At 48.6% G+C, this 18,920-nt stretch overlaps 1 protein-coding gene across 2 annotated transcripts in view; it reads left to right on the forward strand.

The window, feature by feature from the left end:
- Positions 1-9,037: 9,037 nt before the first annotated feature.
- The window catches only part of HUNK (hormonally up-regulated Neu-associated kinase), a 61,374-nt gene continuing 51,491 nt past the window's right edge, over positions 9,038-18,920 (forward strand). The window contains exon 1 of one of the 2 annotated variants that reach the window (XM_054808797.1): positions 9,038-9,737. In XM_054808797.1, coding sequence (XP_054664772.1) covers positions 9,471-9,737 — 267 coding nt within the window. In that variant the 5' untranslated portion in view covers positions 9,038-9,470. The remainder of the gene's footprint in view (positions 9,738-18,920) is intronic. The other variant, XM_054808806.1, reaches the window with a different exon arrangement.

An 18,920-nucleotide genomic window follows, 5' to 3' on the forward strand; every position in this document is an offset into this window, starting at 1 on the left:
AGAACAGTCCCATATGGATTTTAATGCTAATTGTGAATTGTTAGAGATTTCAGATATTGAGTTCCATTTAGGTAAAATCACACAAACAGGACTCATAATTTAAAATTGAATTCATTTATTATTAAGCTCATATCACTTTAGAAATGTTTCAGGACTATGCCAGGTCCTGACTGTATGCCAAAGTATTCACCTGTAAAAAATTGTGCACTTCATAATTGGGTTTCCCAGCTCTGAATTTTTGATGTGGTTTCAATAGTTAAGGAAGTTGCATACAGAGACATGACTGCAGCAAGTTAACCATGATTTGCAAATGAGAGTTGCAGTAATCAGGCGGCAAGTCTACCCGAACACAGAGGAAGACACTTGGAAAATTAATGTTTTCAGTGGCAAAGCACCAGGATGAATTTTGATAGCTTAGTACAGGATTGCAATCACTTCAAGATTTTTAATCTTATTAAATGTATAAGGGTTCCCAAATTCTAATTAACACTAAATATACTAACAAGATTTGTATTTGTAGCAGGTTTTTGATGGGATTTGTGTGCAGCAGTCGGAATGATGGCTGGCTGAACTTTTTCATTGTTTTTCCATGTCACGCTATGCAATCGGGAAGATGTATCATTCCTTTTATATTTTTCATAGGTGAAGTGCTCCCCAAGTTAGCAGCCTACGTACCTAGTACATTATGAGCCTGTGGGAACCTGTTTATTGACAGTCTGGAGAGGAGCTGTTACTCTGCATCTACGAAGGACCGAGGAAGCCTGGTCCAGAGCCGAGATGTGCGGAGCCGCTGTATGTAACATCCGGGTAACTCAAGCTAAAGGCAGCCTGAGCTGAACCGTAAGTGCTGCCGACTGCGCCCTGCGTGCCCGCGCCTGCTGTACCCCGCTGCGCAGCGGTCTGTACCTGCCTGAAAGGAAGGAGCAGGGGCTGGAGCTGGAAGGAACACGACCGAGTTAGTCCCCGCGTGCATCCGGCTGACGAGGGTAGACAACTTGCTGCTCTCGTCCGCGGAGGAAAAGCCTGCAGCAGGGCTAGAGCACAGCTAGAAAAGACAGTGAGCGGTTTGACCTGAGCACTTCAGATCCTGTCCCTAAGTAGCCGCCCTCCCGCAGCCCGTAGGTATAACGTATGTATCTGAGATGATAGTTTTGTGACGGAGCAACGCGTACTTTTACCGCTGTAAAACTCTGCTTTCCGACGATTCGTTCAGTCATCAAAAATTCTTTCAGGAGTAAACCAAACATAAAAGTTTTCGTTCAGGAGTGAATCACTGGTTCGTTCACATTTTAGCACAAGGCGTTTGGAACATTTTTTGCAAGAAAGTGTTGAAATAGCTGGCTTTCTTCGACTGAAAAAACAACAATTACTAAAGATGCAAGCACACAGCAGACACGGGCTGATGGTGCTCAGCCTGCAGCAGCAACAGGAAAACCACCAGTCCTGTATTAGACCCTGTGGTACTGGGATATTTTCTGATTTATCACCAAGAAAAAGGAGAAGAGTAAGGAGGTACAATCTTACAGCTTGAGGGCATCTTGATTCTGAATTTCCGTTATGGCAGGTTACTTCCTTGAATGTTGTCTGGCACGACGTTGGCAGGATAGTTTGGACTAGCATCAGTCCCTACTCGAATGTAAAGCTTTATTTCAAATACACGCTCATCTTCTTTCTCATTACGCATTTAAATCACTTTTAGAGCACAATAACAGTGTGCCAGTGTGACACCATGGAGTGACCCAAGAAGTTCACTGAAGGGGCTTTGTCAGCATTGGTAATACCTCACGCCTTTTTCTGCGTGATACACTAATTCCGGAAATTCACAAAAGTCTGATTTCCTTTTTCTTTAAATGTCATCCGTCACTGATATCTAAAGGCTTTTGAAAATACAAAGTATTTCACATAGGCATAATTATACAATACTCTTGTGTTCTGTCATATTGTGGTGGGTTGACCCTGCCTGGGGGCCAGGTGCCCACCAGAGCCGCTCTCTCACTCCCCTCATTCACCAGACAGGGGAGAAAAAGTGTAATGAAAAGCTTGTGGGTCGAGATAAGGACAGGGAGAGATCACTCACTAGTTATCATCACGAGCAAAACAGACTGAACTTAGAGAGGGAATTCATCTAATTCATTACCAAGCAAAACAGAGTAGAGGAATGAGAAATAAAATCAACTCTTAAAACACCTCCCCCCACCCCTCCCATCTTCCTGGGTTCAACTTCACTCCTGGCTTCAACCTTCCCCCCCTCAGCGGCACAGGGGGACGGGGAGTGGGGGTTACGGTCAGTTCATCACACGGTGTTTCTGCCGCTTCTTCATCCTCAGGGGGAGGACTCCTCTCATCGTTCCCCTGCTCCAGCATGGAGTCCCTCTCACGGGGTGCAGACCTTCAGGAGCAAACTGCTCCAGCATGGGGTCCCCCACGGGGTCACAAGTCCTGCCAGCAAACCTGCCCTGGTGTGGGCTCCCCTCTGCACAGGTCCACCAGTCCGGCCAGGAACTTGCTCCAGCGTGGGCTTCCCACGGGCCACAGCCTCCTTCAGGTGCCTCCACCTGCTCCGGCGTGGGGTCCTCCACGGGCTGCAGGTGGAATCTCTACACCCCCTCATCCTTCCTCCATGGGCTGCAGGGGGACAGCCTGCTTCACCATGGCCTTCACCACGGGCTGCAGGGGGATCTCTGCTCCGGCACCTGGAGCTCCTCCTCCCCCTCCATCTGCACTGACCTTGGCATCTGCAGAGTTTCTTACATCTTCTCACTCCTCTCTCCGGCTGCAAAAGCTCTCTCTAGTTTGTTTTTTTCCCTTCTTAAATATGTTATCACAGAGGTGCTGATGGGCTCGGCCTTGGCCAGCGGCGGGTCCGTCTTGGAGACACAGGGGAAGCTTCTAGCAGCTTCTCACAGAAGCCACCCCTGTAGCCCCCCTGCTACCAAAACCTTGCCACGCAAACCCAACACACATATGTAAATGAAACTTAAATTCAAGGTCCTAAATTTTATGACACCACGCACTACAAGGAGGGTTTCACAGCAGTTTTAAATTCAAAAATTGAACGTCTTAATGAAATGTGAAAAAGAATAACAACATCAATACAGCAACCCCCTGCTATTTACTTTGATATTAAATTCAATTTGGTTTATGATACCTCCAAGCCATCACACGCTCTCAATGTCTATATTGGCTGCAGAGAACTGTGTTACAGAAGCTGCAGGGCAGAGAGCAAACTGGAGATTTTGGTGGGAGCACGGGAATAGCAGAGCTTTTGGTGCTCGGACAGACAGTGACAGATAACCCCATTGCCAACATATGTCTGTAAAAGTTATCAAATAGTTTTAATGCTTATGTAGGTACTTTTGCATATGTATATATAGTTATATATTTGGAATATTTTTGAGGACAAAATTTGTTCAATATTTTTCAAGTACAAGTTTTAAGCTTATGAAAGCTTAACTGTAGAAGTCCTTGTCCTGCAGCCATTGAAAGGTGAAATACATTCATTCTCTATGATTACAAGAATATATAGATTTAGAAATACCGCTGTCACTGTCAGCTGAATGATATCTGCAGTACCCACATGTAGGCACATAAGTCGTAACGTTATCAGTTGACTCTGGACATGACTGTCATACCGAAAGGGTTGTCATCTTCACTGCTATGCGTGTTGCAGCACAGGGGAGAAAAGGCACTCTGGCTGTTCAGGGTACATCATCTGCTATCGTGGAAGTGCCAGTAAATTTAGGTTGTTGTCACTCTGAACTCAGACAGGGATTTAACCTGTTTAACCAATCCGACTGGGATTTAACCACTATAAAAACCCCTGTCTTACAAATTCTTTAAGAACAAATACAAATACATTCTCACTTCAAAAAATATAATAAAGCCAACTGGTTTAAATTATTATCCCTGTAATATCTGAAACCCAAATATTACAAAACTAGACAGCTGTAAAAAACAAACCCCCCAAACCCCAGTTATTTTAAAGCGGAACAAAGTACCAAAGAGAGCATAAGCGATAACAGGATGACTTTTTTTAACCTAAGATATCAGTAAGTCAGGGTTTCTCCTACAACGTGCCTGAAGTCAGCAGTTAACCACTGACTTCAAAAGGCCCGGTGACGTGGCAGGTAAACGGTAAATTAGCCCCTTTTAGTTTGACTAGAACAGAATTTACTCGTTGCCCTTGTGCAGCATGATTACGAGTTTACCCGCGTCTTCATTTACCATCATCCTGTTGAAGAGAGCTGAGATTTCATCGTTCCTTCACTCAAGGACCTCGGATCTCTTCAGAAAGATGAGCGAGAGCAATTAGCATGAATGGCACAGGCAGGTGAGGCGGAAGGAGAACTCTCCCATCCCGGGCGTGCTTCCCGCGAGAAGTGCTTGGAAAGCTGCCGCCGCCGGCTGCACCAGAGGAGGCGACAGTGCGGTGAGGCCAAGCACTCTGCCGACAGGCTCTCAGGCTCACAAACGTTTCCTTTGCAGTGCCACGTCCTGCTGCTGGACCAGCGTTTTCCAGTTCTGTCCCCAGCCACATCCTCCTTGGACGTGGTACTGCAGCCTGGGAACGTGGCTGCGGTGTTTGACCCCTTGAAGGATTCAGCTGAGGTAGACCTTGACGTTGGGGATTGGGCTCAGGGGCCTCGGTCTTCCTTGTGGCTGCAGATATCCCAGTCTGCGAGCCGATAATACATTTTACTTCCATATTTTAAAATGCTGAAGAAAGCAAAGGACAATACTGTCAGGGTAACTCTGAATTTCTTTGCTTTTATGGCTTTAAATCAAGCTCTAAATTATTTTTAGTAGCTTTTTATCACAGGTTTTGCAACCTGAAGACAGACTACTGCCTTTAATTCATTAGTAATTTCAACGGTTAATCAGAAAATGTCATTACCTAGAAAGACTGCAGCTCAAAATAAAGCACACTGGAGTTAAATTTAAATTAAAGCATGGACAGAAATGAATGCAGCCTTTGATCCCCCTTCCATCCAGACTGCACCCTGATGGGCACAGCTGGACAGGATAGAAATCATGAGAAGGCAGCAGTCTCGCCTGTTTAAAAGGATACTGTCAACTCATTAAGTCCTCAAGTTGAGTCAATTAAAAAAAAAAATAATTCACTGGGTTCTTTCAGAGCTCTCCTAATGTTTGCTGCAATGGCCACTTCTTGCCAGTTTTATTTTTAAGAGAGGTTGATTTTCAGGTGTTTGACTGGAGAACATACCATTAACATCTGTTTAATCATCACGGTGGCCAAAACCATGTTTCTGTTAGCTGAGTGGGAGCTGTGAGCCTAAACAAAGGCACATACCTCCGTCCATCTGTCCGTCTGTCTGTCTGTCTGAAAGCATATTCCTTTGGGCAAGGGAAGGGTCCGGTTTGTTTTGCAGTGTGTGAGGTTGCCCCCTTCCCCAGGTGGCACCAGCAGGGAAGCAGACGATGAAGGCACAGGGTCTCAGCTCACCTCTCCTATGCCAGTAAGGATTTGTTGATGCTCATGTGCGCCCCTTTTTGGGCATCCGTGCTTACACAGACGCTGAGGCCGGCGGGGGGGTGGCTGAGATGGGCTCTATAGCCAGGGAGCGGAAGATGCGGGCCTGCGCATGCTGAGCATCTCTTGCTGTGTAGCGCATATTGCCACTTAAACTGTGAGCTGGTCTCCTGCTGCTAACGAACGCGTTCCTACCTTGCGGCTCTTCCTGCCCAAGGGCACGCTGCCCCTGTTGAAACAGTGCTACGCCTTTCCTCTGCGCTCCATCGCTGCGTGTAAGGATTAGCCAGAAGCTGCATCCAGGCATGACTTCCAGCATTTTCTTGGGCGGCCACGTTTTCTATTTCCTTGTTCCAGTTTCCTGCTTAGGAAACACTTAGGAATTTATGCATTGGCTGTCTGAAACATGTGTTTGGTCCATTACAAGAGCAGCAAATACAGTTGCAAAACCTCTTAGAATTGTTATATCTTTAAATAGTATGGAAGATAGCCTTTGCACAACTGGAAAATAACATGTACTTTTTATTCTTCCAATGTAACTGCAGTACCGCTCTTTCTTCCCCACCCCTGCCTCCATACAACAATATTGTTAAAAATCTCACATACATCACACTGACCAGAGAAGTCTTTGACATCAACCTGGGCTCACCGCTGAATGACATAGCCTTGCCACTGTCCTGACCTGTGCAAGGATTGGGTCTCCTTCCCTGCAAACACACAGGGATGCTCCCGGCATCTTCCCACTTCCAGCTTTGATTTAGGAAGCACCAATAAAGTCCTCTCCTGGACCATTCAGATTTGGTGGGAGCCAGGTTTATCAAGCCCAGTTGATTCAGGAGGGACAGGAAGGTCTGATAACGGAGGTAATTTGAGGATGACATTGGCACGACACAGTGTGGTGCAGGTGTACCTGCGCTGCCTTGCTGTGCCTTATGTTTCTTTGGTGGCCAGGTCAGCAGAGGAGTTGTCTTAAACTTCCTGACACTTTTAAAAAGACTAGATCACCTCACCAACCCTGTTTATAACACAGCAGTACGAACATGCTGGCACAGCACTGCACCGTGGAGGAGATCAGTGGCAGGACCAGTTTTGCTGTTCGGGACATGTCACATCAAAGTGCACCCCAGCTACGAGGAGCAGAGCTTCAGCACAGCAGCCATCAGTTCAGGCAGCGCGTTATGGTCCTGCGTCCCTACGCCTTCCCACAGGGGACCAAACTGTTCCCGGGATAGTGGTAGGTCAGAGAACGTGCAGACTTTTGTTTTAGGTGGCTGTGTACTGTAATATTTGTAAATGTATCCAGAGCATGGGATGAGTGTATAATTTAAAACCAAAATATTATTTATTGGCTTTGAAGCTTTCACTTCTCCAATTTCTGCCTACTGGGACAGTGCTGGATTTCTGTTTCTTTGAAATTTAACCTGAAAACATATATAACATTGAGTGTGGTGGTGCTGGTCCCGAGGTTCTCGGCAATGGAACTGCTCTGTATTCAGCCATAGAGAATACATTTTGGAGGGGTCAGTAAAAGTTTCAGGGAACTTGAAGTCAGATGGTGGAAGGTGGCCAGCTGAGCTCCAGAAATCTGTAGTGTGAGTCTTCTTCCCCAGTTCTCCTTCTACCTTGAAGTAAGGGCCTCCATCCCACACAGCTATCAGCCACCACCTCCACGCAGCATGGGCACGTGCTCCCTCCATCTCCTCCTCTCCCTCCATCTCCTCTTCTTCTCTTCCCAGCAGACTAGACGCTCTCTTACCCCTGCAAGGAAAGAGAAGGGGTCTGGATAAGGGCTGCTCCTAAGTGCAGGAGGAGACTGGCATGACTCCTGACATGGCTGGGCCAAGAGGGCTGACAAGGTGGCTGGAGAGGGCTTGTACCCCAGCTGCACCCCGACCAGCCCCAGCCGTGGGGTCATCAGGAGGTGGCAGGGCTCAGCACCTCTGGCCAGCCCAGAGCTCCTCGCCACCAGCCTCCCTGGGCAGCTGCCCACCTTTTGCTTAAAGCCACAGGTTTGTTTTAATCTGATTATCAGTTGCCTGGGAAGCCTGGACTGACACGGCGGAGACTACAAATTGTTATGCATTACAATTGACATGGTAAAATCATGACGTTGCTCAGCTCTGGCTTAAATTAGGAAGTTTTACCAAAGTGGTGATGTCAATGAAAGGTGGTGTGGAAGGAGCATATGGCTCATCAGCACCTGTGCCAGCCAAAATCCGATTAGCAATGCAGTTAGACTACGCCAGCAGAAGGGACCAGAGCGGTACGGCTCTCCCAGCGAAGTGATACAAGTGGAGTCGAGACAGAAGCAAAGGCTAATGGACAGCAGCGTGGTGTAAAACCGGTTTGGCATTTTTCAGGAGTAAAAGAACAGCCTAAAAAGAGGTGGCAGAGTGTGCGCGGGGAGAGTTGTGCTAGCCAGCCCTCTAGTGGGAAAAACAGCTTCACATGGGGCGGAGTGTGATTGCAGCAAAGCTCTAAGCCGGTTTTTATCAGGTACAACTGCATCTTTATGGGAGGTTTTGCTGACATAGCTCGCATCTGCTAGGGTGCGCGTGATTTCTTTCTTTCAAAGTATTAACTAACACAGCTACGCGGGCAAAACTTGAAAACGTAGATTAAGCTTAAAGATAAACAAGGGTCTTTGATTACTTTCTTGCTGATACCATGCTAAAGATAGGGTTTAGGTTAAAATCCTTATGAGTCCTGAGACATTTCAATGAATTAACCGTTTTATTAGCATGAGCTGAAGGCTGCTAGCATCACTGACCGTCGGAAGCTCAAAGCAGGGTAGGGCATCACTGACCGTCGGAAGCTCAAAGCAGGGTAGGGCATCACTGACCGTCGGAAGCTCAAAGCAGGGTAGCTCTGCCAGCTCTGCCTCATCTCCCATCCCTGCTCTCCCTCGCCGTGCGCCTCCTGTTTGCCAGCACAGCCTCCAGCTAGGTGGAAGGGGGCTGGGCAGTGAAAATGGCAATATACCCGTTTCTTCTCCCTCTCCACGAGGTGAGGGAGATCGCTTGGGAAAGGACCGATCTCTGGACGCAGCCTGCGGCGGATGGGTGCCCGGTTCGCCTCCTTTCTCCCGGTCCACCAAGCCTCGGAGAGCATTTGGGGGATGCAGACCGCGGGGGGAGGGGGGGGGGCCTCGGCCAGGAACCCTGCGCTGTAAGTCAGGAGGAGGAGGAGGACGCCGCCGGCAGAGGAGAGCCGGGCGCCGGGAGGGCTAAGATGGAGAAGCGGGCGGGGAGCGGAGCCCGCCGGCGCCGCCGGAGCAGCGGGAGCGGCGGGCGGGGCGGTCACGATCGCGTCGCAGTAGCACGTTTCCCCGACACGGGGGTGAGGAAAGCTCAGGCGTGCTCGGGATGGAAGGTGGGGAAAAGCAGCACAAAAGATATTCCCGGGCGGCAATAAAACAGAGCCACACGCAGACAAAGTCACGGCGCTGCCCGGGAGCCGGGACCCTCGGTTCAATTCCAGAGAGGGATGCGCTGCCACCCCCGGTTTGGGGTGCCGGGCGGGGGCGGGGGAGGAGGGGCCAGCCGGATTTGAAAACACCCAGGCTGCCGGGTTTGGATCGCATCTGCTCCCGCCGCGTGCGAGCGGATTAAATTACCGCAAATTCAAACTGAATGAGCCCTTTCCCCCCTCCCTCCGCCCGTCCCTCCCTCCCCCGGTCCCCTCCTCCCCGCTCGGCGCGGCAGCCTCACGCCCGCAGCCGCTGCCGGCGCGGGGCAGAGCAGCGGCGGGCGGGAGGAGGGGAAGAGCCGGATCCAATGAGGGGCGGCAGCCCGGGGCACCGCGCCGCCGGCTCGCCCCAGCCCCGGCCCCCCGCCAGTCCCGCTCCGCCCCCCGGCCCCTCCGCCCCAGCCTGGCCGGCGGCGTTCTCCCCGGAGCAACTTTCCTGCCCGCCCGGTGACCGCCCCGCGGGCCGGGGGCAGGCGGCGCGGCAGGAGCAGGGACAGCGGCAGGGCCGGGCATGCCGGCGGCGGCGGGCGACGGGCTCCTAAGCGAGCCGCCGGCGGTGGCGGGCAGCGGCGGCGGCGGGGAGGCGCGGAAGGCGGCGGCGGGCGCGGAGGGCAGTTTCCTGGCCGCCTGGCTCAGCGCGGCGGCGGCGGCGCCGCGGGAGCGACTCCGTGACTTCCAACACACCAAACGGGTCGGCAACTACCTGATCGGCAGGAAGCTGGGAGAGGGCTCCTTCGCCAAGGTCCGGGAGGGGCTGCATGTGCTCACCGGAGAGAAGGTACCGCGCCCGGACCGGGGTCGCCGGGCACCCCGCGGGTGGTTGCCGGCACCCCGGGGAGTGAGTGTGTGAGAGTGTTTGTGTGTGTGTGTTTGGGGGGGCTGGCGGTGTGAGATGGGTGTGCAGGGTCTCTGCCGGCCGGGAGGATCAGCCCCACGGAGGAGACCGAGCCGGGGGGCGCCGTGCCGGGAGCGGCGTGGGGCTCCCCTTCGGCGCCCGTCCGCCAACTTCCCCACAGCGCTGCCGGCGCTTCCCCTTCGCATACTGAGATTTCCGTGGCTGTAATTTTGCTTTCCTCACTTAAGTTGCCTTGAGCTGTCTTTTTTTCCCCCCCCCTACCTTTTTTTTTTGCTTATTTTTTGGGTCAGAAATGTGTTTTTAATGGTGAGACTTGTGTTGCTGAGGACCAGTCACTGTGTGCAGTCTAGCCGCGACATTTCGCGTGTAGGTACGTACAGGTACTTCTTGCTCATCAAAGCGATAGGAGATGCTGCTTGTGTCTGCAGGAGGGGGTACAGTCCGGTGATTAGAAGTTATTGATATCACTGCACGGCAAAAGATACGAGATGCACCCTGGATGGGTTTTTTTTTTTTTCCAAGGAGCTGGTAAGGAAAGTCCGCGGAGGGTCTCTGCTTTTTGTTTATTATCCGGAACCCTTCAGTGGAGGCTCTTACCCATCAATCAGGATACGTCACAACGTTATGAACAGTAGTAGAGGCTTGGTTGGGTGGTAAACAGAGCAAGGACAAGCCCGCTAGAGCCCTCTGATGAGGATTTGGATGAGGAGTTGCGCTGCTCTTGTTTGAGCTATCTGACTTCTGCCTCTGTTTTACCAGATCCTTAACAGCGGGCTACCCAAAGCGGGACGCCTTATTGTTACTGAAAGCTCCTTGGACCAGTGGGGCTGAGTACAGTGTAATTTCCTCCAGCTCTCACAGCACTATAAACGTGCTGCTGTTATGATTGCATCTTGGTAGCTTGCATTCCTGTACTCTTAGATATTTTTCTTTTCTTTTTTTCATTCCAGTAAATTTGTCACAGAGTGAAATTTAATATAGGGCTCTGAATTTCATCATGAGAAAAATGATAAGGTTAGTGATTATTATCGTATAGGAATGCAAAAAAATAATGTTGCTCTCTTCTGTTACCAAGCGTGTGCTTCTCCTTGGTAACAGATACATCCAATGATCCTCCAGTTGATAAAAGGCACATGCACACACACGTCCTTCCCTCCTCCACGTTTTTGGATTGCTACATTTATCTCAGTCTGTTAAGAGGGGAAAAAATAAAAAGACCCACCACACACCCCTCTGTCTCAGCTCCCGGCCTGCTGCTTTTTTTTTTTTTTTTTCCCCCTCAATGCCTTGAATAGCACACACTGTGACAAAGAGATAAGCAGAAACTCTAGGAGAATCACACTTCCTTCCTGCTGAGCCACCGCATCCGTATTAGCGGACAGGGATGATGATCTCTGAGCTCCATCTGACCTGATCTTGTACCATGGGATCAAAGGAAGCTCTTGCTGTTGACTTCACTGGGTGAAAGATCAGTTGCATAGTTACAAATTGACTAATCAAAGGTCCATCTTCCAGAAAATCTACCTATTTAATTCCAGGTATTTATGGATAAGCAATTTGAGTTAATGGATAGGAGGTAAGAGTAATTAATGATTTGCTTCAGGTGAGGTCCTATCTCAGTGAAGTTCCTCCCTCTAACTGGAGAGGTGAATGCTTTCCGTCCCAAGCGTGACCCCACGTGAGAATTTCACCTCAAGTAGAAAGCTGATGGACACTCAGCTCTTCTGGGCGTATTCCTTTACCGAGCTTTTGCGTGGCCTCCAGCCAAAGGCAGCTGAAATGTGCCCAAACTGGCTCTGCCTCACAGCTGCCGGCAGCTCTGCCTACATGGAGCCCACCACGGCTGACTGAGCTCTGCCCGTGATATGAGGAAGAGAGAAGAAAAACATCTGCTTACTCGGGCTCCTTTCTTTCGGAGCGCAAGGCTGTGTCGGAGAGGAGGCTGAGGCTGGCAAGGGTGGGAACGGGATCGGGAACGAAACCACGAGGCGGCAGCAGGTCACGGGAGGATGTTCTGTGGGAAGAGGATATTTTACATAAGAAATGTTTTATCTCCATGGCAAAGTACTTCCACAAGAGCATCCTGATACATGAAGGGCCAGACCCATTGATTAAGCTATATTTGTGCCTTCTGAGAAATCTCAGTGAACAGCGGGCCAGGTGCTGCAGAGTTGGGTGCAATGGTGCCAGCATCTGAGCCTGGGTGACACCGACGCTCAGCACAGACCTCCTCTTCCTCCTCCTCCAGACATTGGGTGGCCAAAGTCAGGCTGGAATGAACGGAGGTGTCTGAGACACGGCATCAGTAGCCCTCTGTGACTGTTACCTCCTGTCATCTCTCCCTACCCACCTCCATCCCTAAACTTGTCTTGTCTCGGGGCGGGGGGGGGTGGGAAATGGCCCAAGAGCGACACTGTGCGCCTCCAGAGGCTGGGGAGAAGATTGCTCCGTAAGGGCCTGACGCTGCGCAGCGTTGTCCCCCCTTCCATGAGGTGAGCCAGAAATTGGCCGAGTATAGTCTTCCAATCCGTTCACTTGCAGAGGAAAAGTTAATCTGCAGGAGCGTATACTTAATGCGCTTGCAAGTGGAGTTCAGTGAAGCAAGATGTGGAAACAAAGCCGTCTCCCGTGGACAGCTCGCTGGATCAGTGTAATTGCTGCATTTTTCTAAGCTGATGTTTTATGAGCCTATTATTCCAGGATTAGTGCCTGCATGTATTTTGAATGCAAAAAAAATAAAAATAATTGGCATCTGATTTTTGTCTTGTAAAGCTGTTGTTGAGCAAGGGCATTGCCTAAATTTCAATAAAATTGCCATAATAGTGTAAAGTAGGGGTCTTGCTACTAATGTCTGGTAGCTGTTTTGGCAGAGGCTGGGCCCTTATGGTCACTGAAATGTCTAACTTCAGTAAGGGGGGCCCAAGCAGGTTTTGATTTGTAGCAGACTTTAGCAACTCCGGAGGAGTTAATGCGCATTATTGTTTCAGAAAATTGTGTGTTTAGAAATGAAATCTGTGGATTAATGAGTCCCCCAGCTAGGCTTGGATCCATCGCACTGACACAATGCATTGTACAGAATCAAGGCAGTGGGGAACGGATGCCAAAAATCTGCCATTACCTCACCCTGAAATTGCTAGAAGCGAAAGAGGTCTCGAAGAGAGCATGAGACGTTATATACTGCGGGCCAAATGCTAGTTACTTTACCAGCTGCTTCGAGGGCAGTTTGATGGACGATGCGTTTTGAGTGACCCGTGTGGGACAGGAACCAGCAGCTCCTTCCAGCACCTAAGCACAAGAGGGTGAGCTAAGGTGAGGTTTCTAAACCTTCCCCATGAACATCTTCAGCGTTGGACTTTAAATCAAATCTTTTATGGTACTTCTTGTGGTTTATGTTGCCATCATGTCAGGCATGTTATTATTTTCTGGGCTTGAAAAACGTTTGGTGGTGCCTGATGCAATTAAGTGTATTTTAGCTGAGCACAGGAGAATGTTGAACAGATTATTCATTCCATTGCTTTTGAATAAAAATATCGCAGCCTATAATCTGACATTTTTGGGTAAAAGGCTGATTTGTCAGATCAGCTCAGGCAGTCTTTATTGCTAATCCTAAGGAAACATAGTTCCTGTATGAAGAGCAAGCCAATTTAGCTTTAAATTGTGGCTCTGAAACCCCGCTGAGTTAGTTGTATTGTTATTCAGCTAACTTTGGGAGCCTGTGCACAATACAGTCTCATTGTTTCAAACCTTCTGCTTGGGGCTCAGAAGGGTCAGTCAGCGGGGCGGTGGGAATTGGGCAAAGGCAGATATCACAAGATAATCATTTTTTGCATTTTTAGGCAGCCGAGATTATGTTGCCATCACTGCGGTGGGGGTGGTATGAGGCTCTATTAATAGACCGAATAGATTGTGTTATCTGCCATGGGCCCCCATGAAATGTCCGAATAACTCCGTATAGCGTTACAAAGTGACAATGTATTGACAATATATTGAACCAAAGTTCTTATAAACAAACTTGAACCGAAATTACATTTAATTTCTTTTAGGTATAATCTCTAACACTATGAAAAAGAGTCATTGAGGCAAATTGAATCATTTGATTTCTCATCCACCAAAAAATGGGTTTATCGGTTTCCTTAGCGCTATTATGAAGCTTGATAAAGGTACATTTTTAGTTACAGTTAGTCAAGTGGTTTTCTGCAACAGTGGGAAGCAGGGGCTAAAAATACAAGTTACCAGTTTCTTCTATGAAAGCAAAGCAATTAATATTACAAGTGGCCTTTTCACAGAATGGTTTGTGTTCAGAATGCATTTCTGTATTAAAGAAGTAAAAATAAGAAAGAAAAATGTATTTGGGCACCCTGGAGGTGCTGGGGTGGGTAGGTGGGGAGAACAGCCTCCCTGCAGAGAGCTGGAAATGCCTCTTTCGTCCCGTGGCGCTCTCCTCGAAGGAGGGAGGTGTTTCCGAAGGGCGCCTGCACGGCTGTCACCCGCTATCGGCACGTTGCGCTGCACGCGTTTTGCAAAACGATACACCGGCGCCACGGGCACGTTTATGTGTGAACTTCGTGCCCTGCCTTTGCCTTCTGAAGCGCTTTTCGATGAGCACGGCAGGAGCGGTGCGGCTCCGCAGCCTTTTCGGAGGGTGTGGAGCGACTGTGGCTGGAGCCACTGCCAGGGAGTCCTGCGAGGTGGAGCGGCGGTCGGGCGGGTTACGTGACTGCTTTACATGAGCCAAGCCTCCTAAAATGCCTCCCCTGATTAGGCACGGGCTGTCAGTTTAAGCAGTGTTTACGTAAGTGAGAGTACAGAGAAGTCCGTATGCAGCGGTATCGGTCCCTGGCCCTTTCCCCTTGCAAGCCCCCTCCCGCTGCAGCGCCCTCCGTCCTCTCCTCAGGTGGGACGGAGATGGCAGCTCTCATCTGAGCCCGTCAGGACCTCTTACCTGAAGCAAAGGCTGGAGCGACTCATTACGCACAATTTCTGTCTTCTGGCAACTGTTGAAGAGAATACAGGCAAGCGGACGCAGAGAAACATGGACAAAAATGGTGCCAGTAGACAACAGCAGATGTTACGATGCCATATACGATGTCATGGTGGTAATTCTGCCTTTAGTAAATTGACTGTTTTCCTGTGTCTTCCACCATACACTGCAGAGAGTGGAGACTTAACTTGGTGGCTGTCCTGGTTTCGGCTGAGATAGTTAATTTTCTTTCTAGTAGATGTGTTTTGGATTTAGGATGAGAATGATGTTGATAGCACACTGATGTTTTCAGTTGTTGCTGGGCAGTTTCAGTGCCTACACCAAGTCAAGGACTTTTCAGCTTCTCACCGTGCCCTGCCAGGTGCACAAGGAGCTGGGAGAGCACAGCCAGGACAGCTGGCCCAGGCTGGCCAGAGGGATGTTCCCTGCCATGGAACGTCATGCTCTGCATATAATGGGAGAAGCTAGCTGGGAGGTGGGATTGCTGCTCAGAAACAGACTGGGCATCGGGTTGTTTTATTCTCTTTTTGCATGCAGTGAGCAATTGCATTTGTGCATCACTTGTATTATTGTTGTTGTTATTATTATTCTCTCCCTTTGTTATCCTATTAAACAGTCTTTATTTCAACCCACAAGTTGTTTTTTTCCATTCTCCTCCCCATCCCCTTGCGGGGGGGAGAGTGAGCGAGTGGCTGCCTGGTGCTTAGTTACCGGCTGGGGTTAAACCACGACAGTGGCCAAAAGCCTTTGGGTGTGTTGGCAGGTGAGATCTTGCCCCGTGTTGTGGTTTAACCCGCAGGCAGCTGAAACAACCACCCAGCTGTTTGCTCACTTCCTGCTCCCCCAGTGGGATGGGGGAGAGAATTAGGAAAAAAAAAAAAAAAAAGGTGTGGGTTGAGTTAAAGACAATTTTGTATGATGGAAAAGGAAGATAATAATAATAGGATATACAAAACAACTGATGCACAGAACAGTTGCTCACCACCTGCAGACCACTGATGCCCAGCTAGTTCTTGAGCTGTGGTCTAAACCCCTGGCTGGCCTCCCCCAAGTATATACTGAGCACGACATCACATGGTGTGGAATATCCCTTTGGCCAGTTTGGGTCAGCTTTTCTGGCCATGTTCCCTCCCAGCTTCTTGTGCACCCCCAGCCCTCTCGCTGGCAGGGCAGTATGAGAAGCTGAATAGTCCCTGACTTGGTGTAAACCTCGCCTAGCAACAACCAAAATACCGGTGTGTTACCAGCATTATTCTCATCCTAAATCCAAAACACAGCAGTATACCCTATACTAGGAAGAAAATTAACTCTATCTCAGCCAAAACCAGGACACCCCATTACTGCGCTTGGTAACTGGCCCTCCCCCTGTGACATTGCTGCTCTTCATCGGGGAAACCAACACTTGTGGAGGCTTTCCACTGAGGGCTTCTGTATTGGGATCTGCCGTTGCCAGCCATGTCCGTATCTCAAGATCTAGGCTTGCCCAAGTAGTCGTAGTACTGGCTTAAAACCTGGGAAATTTGGTGTATACTCATACGTAGTTGTAGGATCTTTATCTGTGTCTGATTTCTGAGTTTGGGGGGCTGTGAGTGTGTGTGTGTGTTCACTTTCAAACCATCTTGCAACCAAATAGGCTGGGAAGTTACTTCACTGCAAACAAAAGTTGAGTTTCTAAGGTGGTCACTAGTCTTTCAGTTCAAGCCTTTCCTTTTTTTCTCCCCCAAATATGAGGTTGTAGGTAAAACTGTGAAACTTGGTACACCTTTGTTGCTTTCAGTGGCTCAGAGAGTAAAGCCACAGGATCTCAATTTGAAATTTGATCTGTTATTTTATGTTCTTCCTCCAGTGATACTTGTATATCAGTTTCCTAGAAGCGTTTGTTCTTTCACTGTAAGTATTTAATTAGTAGTTCTCTTCTTACCTGTTCCTCTACATATTTTTAAATTTTATCTCTATCAAAAAAAAACCAACCAACTTGTTTTGAAAAGTGCTTACTGCAAATCTGCACGGTGGCTTTCTCCCAGGATGCTCTTCACTTTTATTAACAGCTGCCAACTGTTGCACCTGGATGACACACTGCTCTTAATTATATGCACCGAGGGAATGAAATGAGGGTGTTTCTGCAGCCTGAATTTTGACATCTCCTTGCTTCTAAGTGTTTGCTTTCACAGCTTTGACACTATTCTCAGAGAGGTTTGTGTGTGCACAGATGCATAATTTGTATCTAAGCTACTAAACATATGCTTTTGTTAACATACGATACTTCAGAAAATTATTTGAAGGACAGTGTCATGCTTGCAATGGCATCAGTGAGGACTTGGCTGGAAGCAGGACCAGAAGGTTGGTTGCTGTGTCAGCACAGGATTCCCTGATACGTGTTATGGAGCGTGTGAGAATTTAGGCGTAAAGCAGAATAAATGCCAAACTGCTGATGTGCACCTACCTGCTCAGGTTGCTATATGATCACCTGCTAACAGTTTGTTCATCTGGAGAATAACTAGTTGCGTCAGGCACTTGTTACAAAGCCACGCTCTTTTCTCTATCTTTTTCTATGTTGCATGCTTGGCATAAGCAGGAATAGGCTTTAATAGGCAAGAGAGCCTGTTCATCAGTGCAGTCTGTCTTCTAGGAAGATTGCTTTAATATTTTTCAGCTGTAGCTTGCAACTTGTTCTGCAATGAGCTGAATTGATGCACATGTGGCAGTTGCTTATCCTCTTGAGATAATCTGCTTTCAAGTTTGCATTCAGCAGTTTCAAGGATGTCACTAACAGTGCATGTCAGCAATGTGCTGCTTTTCGTATAGACTGCTATAATTTTAGTGGCATATGCAGGATTGAGGGAAGCCGAGTGTTTAGGTTGAATTGACACCAGGTGTAGTTCTTATGCAACGCTCACATCTGGATCCTTGTATTTGTTGTACTTGCAAGTTTTGTATTTTTAACATATTTAACGACGCGTAAAGCTGTGTGCCTGTTTTTCTAGGCATGTGTTACCTATAAATGTCTTGGTAATTAAAACACGTCTTGCTTTCTACATCTTGCAGTTTGCCATATCTCCTTTTGCACCAATGAGCTGGAGAATGCTATCGTAGCTTCATGCATTTCAGCGGACGTAACACATTAGGCATCTTTGCCCCTCTGCCCTCGGGAGTTGTTTGTTAGCCTGCACTCGGGGAAAATGGAGGTTATTAATGAGCAGCACTTACCCTTCACAAGGATATAACCCCTGAAGGAAAGCAGTTGTGAGAATCTTTTGCTGACTGAATTGTAATAGTCTGTCTAAAACTGAGCTCTTCTGTTGTATAAACAACAGTATAAAAATGAACTGAGAGTTTACTGCTGACTACGCCACTCTTCAAGGTTTTGGAGAAACATCTAAAGCTGTCCAAAGCCAATGATTGGGTAGGTACTGGACAGAAGAAGAATTAAGGTGGATTGCTGTGTTGGTGCTCACCTAGCAGCACGGGATATGACTGAACCAAAGCAAACCAGTACTGGCTAGATTCAGACCATCTTGAGTACTCTTCTGCTTGCCGTATAGCCACAATTTGCATTACTCCAATTCCAGATTGGCTTAGCTGTTATTTTCAGATAAGATTAAGAGCCAAAAACCCAAACCTCTTGACTCAGTGGCTCTGTGAAACTTCTGTTGTGCTTCCCCATGGGTTGTCTGTTGGCTGATCTCCTCGAGGGTATGAATCTCATGGTGCCACTGTCTTTAGTGGGCTGATGGAGGTCGTGCTGATAAAGAGAACTGGGTAGATTTTTTTTCCAGTAAGCTTTACTGGAGTGAGAGAGAAGCCACCATCATGAACACGGCTCTGGGGCCCTCACTAGGGTGGAGGTACCTGTTTCTAAGCTGATGAGGTGAATCGCTGCCAAACCTATGTGTTGATCTGTGTTTAGCATCAGCGCTTGCAGGGAGCAGGATCAAACCTCATCCTCACAGAAAGAGTCTGGGAGGAGTTACCGTGGTCCCCCAAGGAGACCACCTGCAAAAAATGAACAGAAAGCTGGTGCTGCTCTGACCAAAGTCCGCTTTTCTGTCAATGCTTTGCTCTAGTATTGCACTGCTGAGCTCTAGGTCCATCACCTTTAATGCTCAGCCCAACAGGGTTCTTCT

The sequence above is a fragment of the Grus americana genome, chromosome 1 (assembly GCF_028858705.1).
Source record: "Grus americana isolate bGruAme1 chromosome 1, bGruAme1.mat, whole genome shotgun sequence".
Classification (NCBI taxonomy): domain Eukaryota; kingdom Metazoa; phylum Chordata; class Aves; order Gruiformes; family Gruidae; genus Grus; species Grus americana.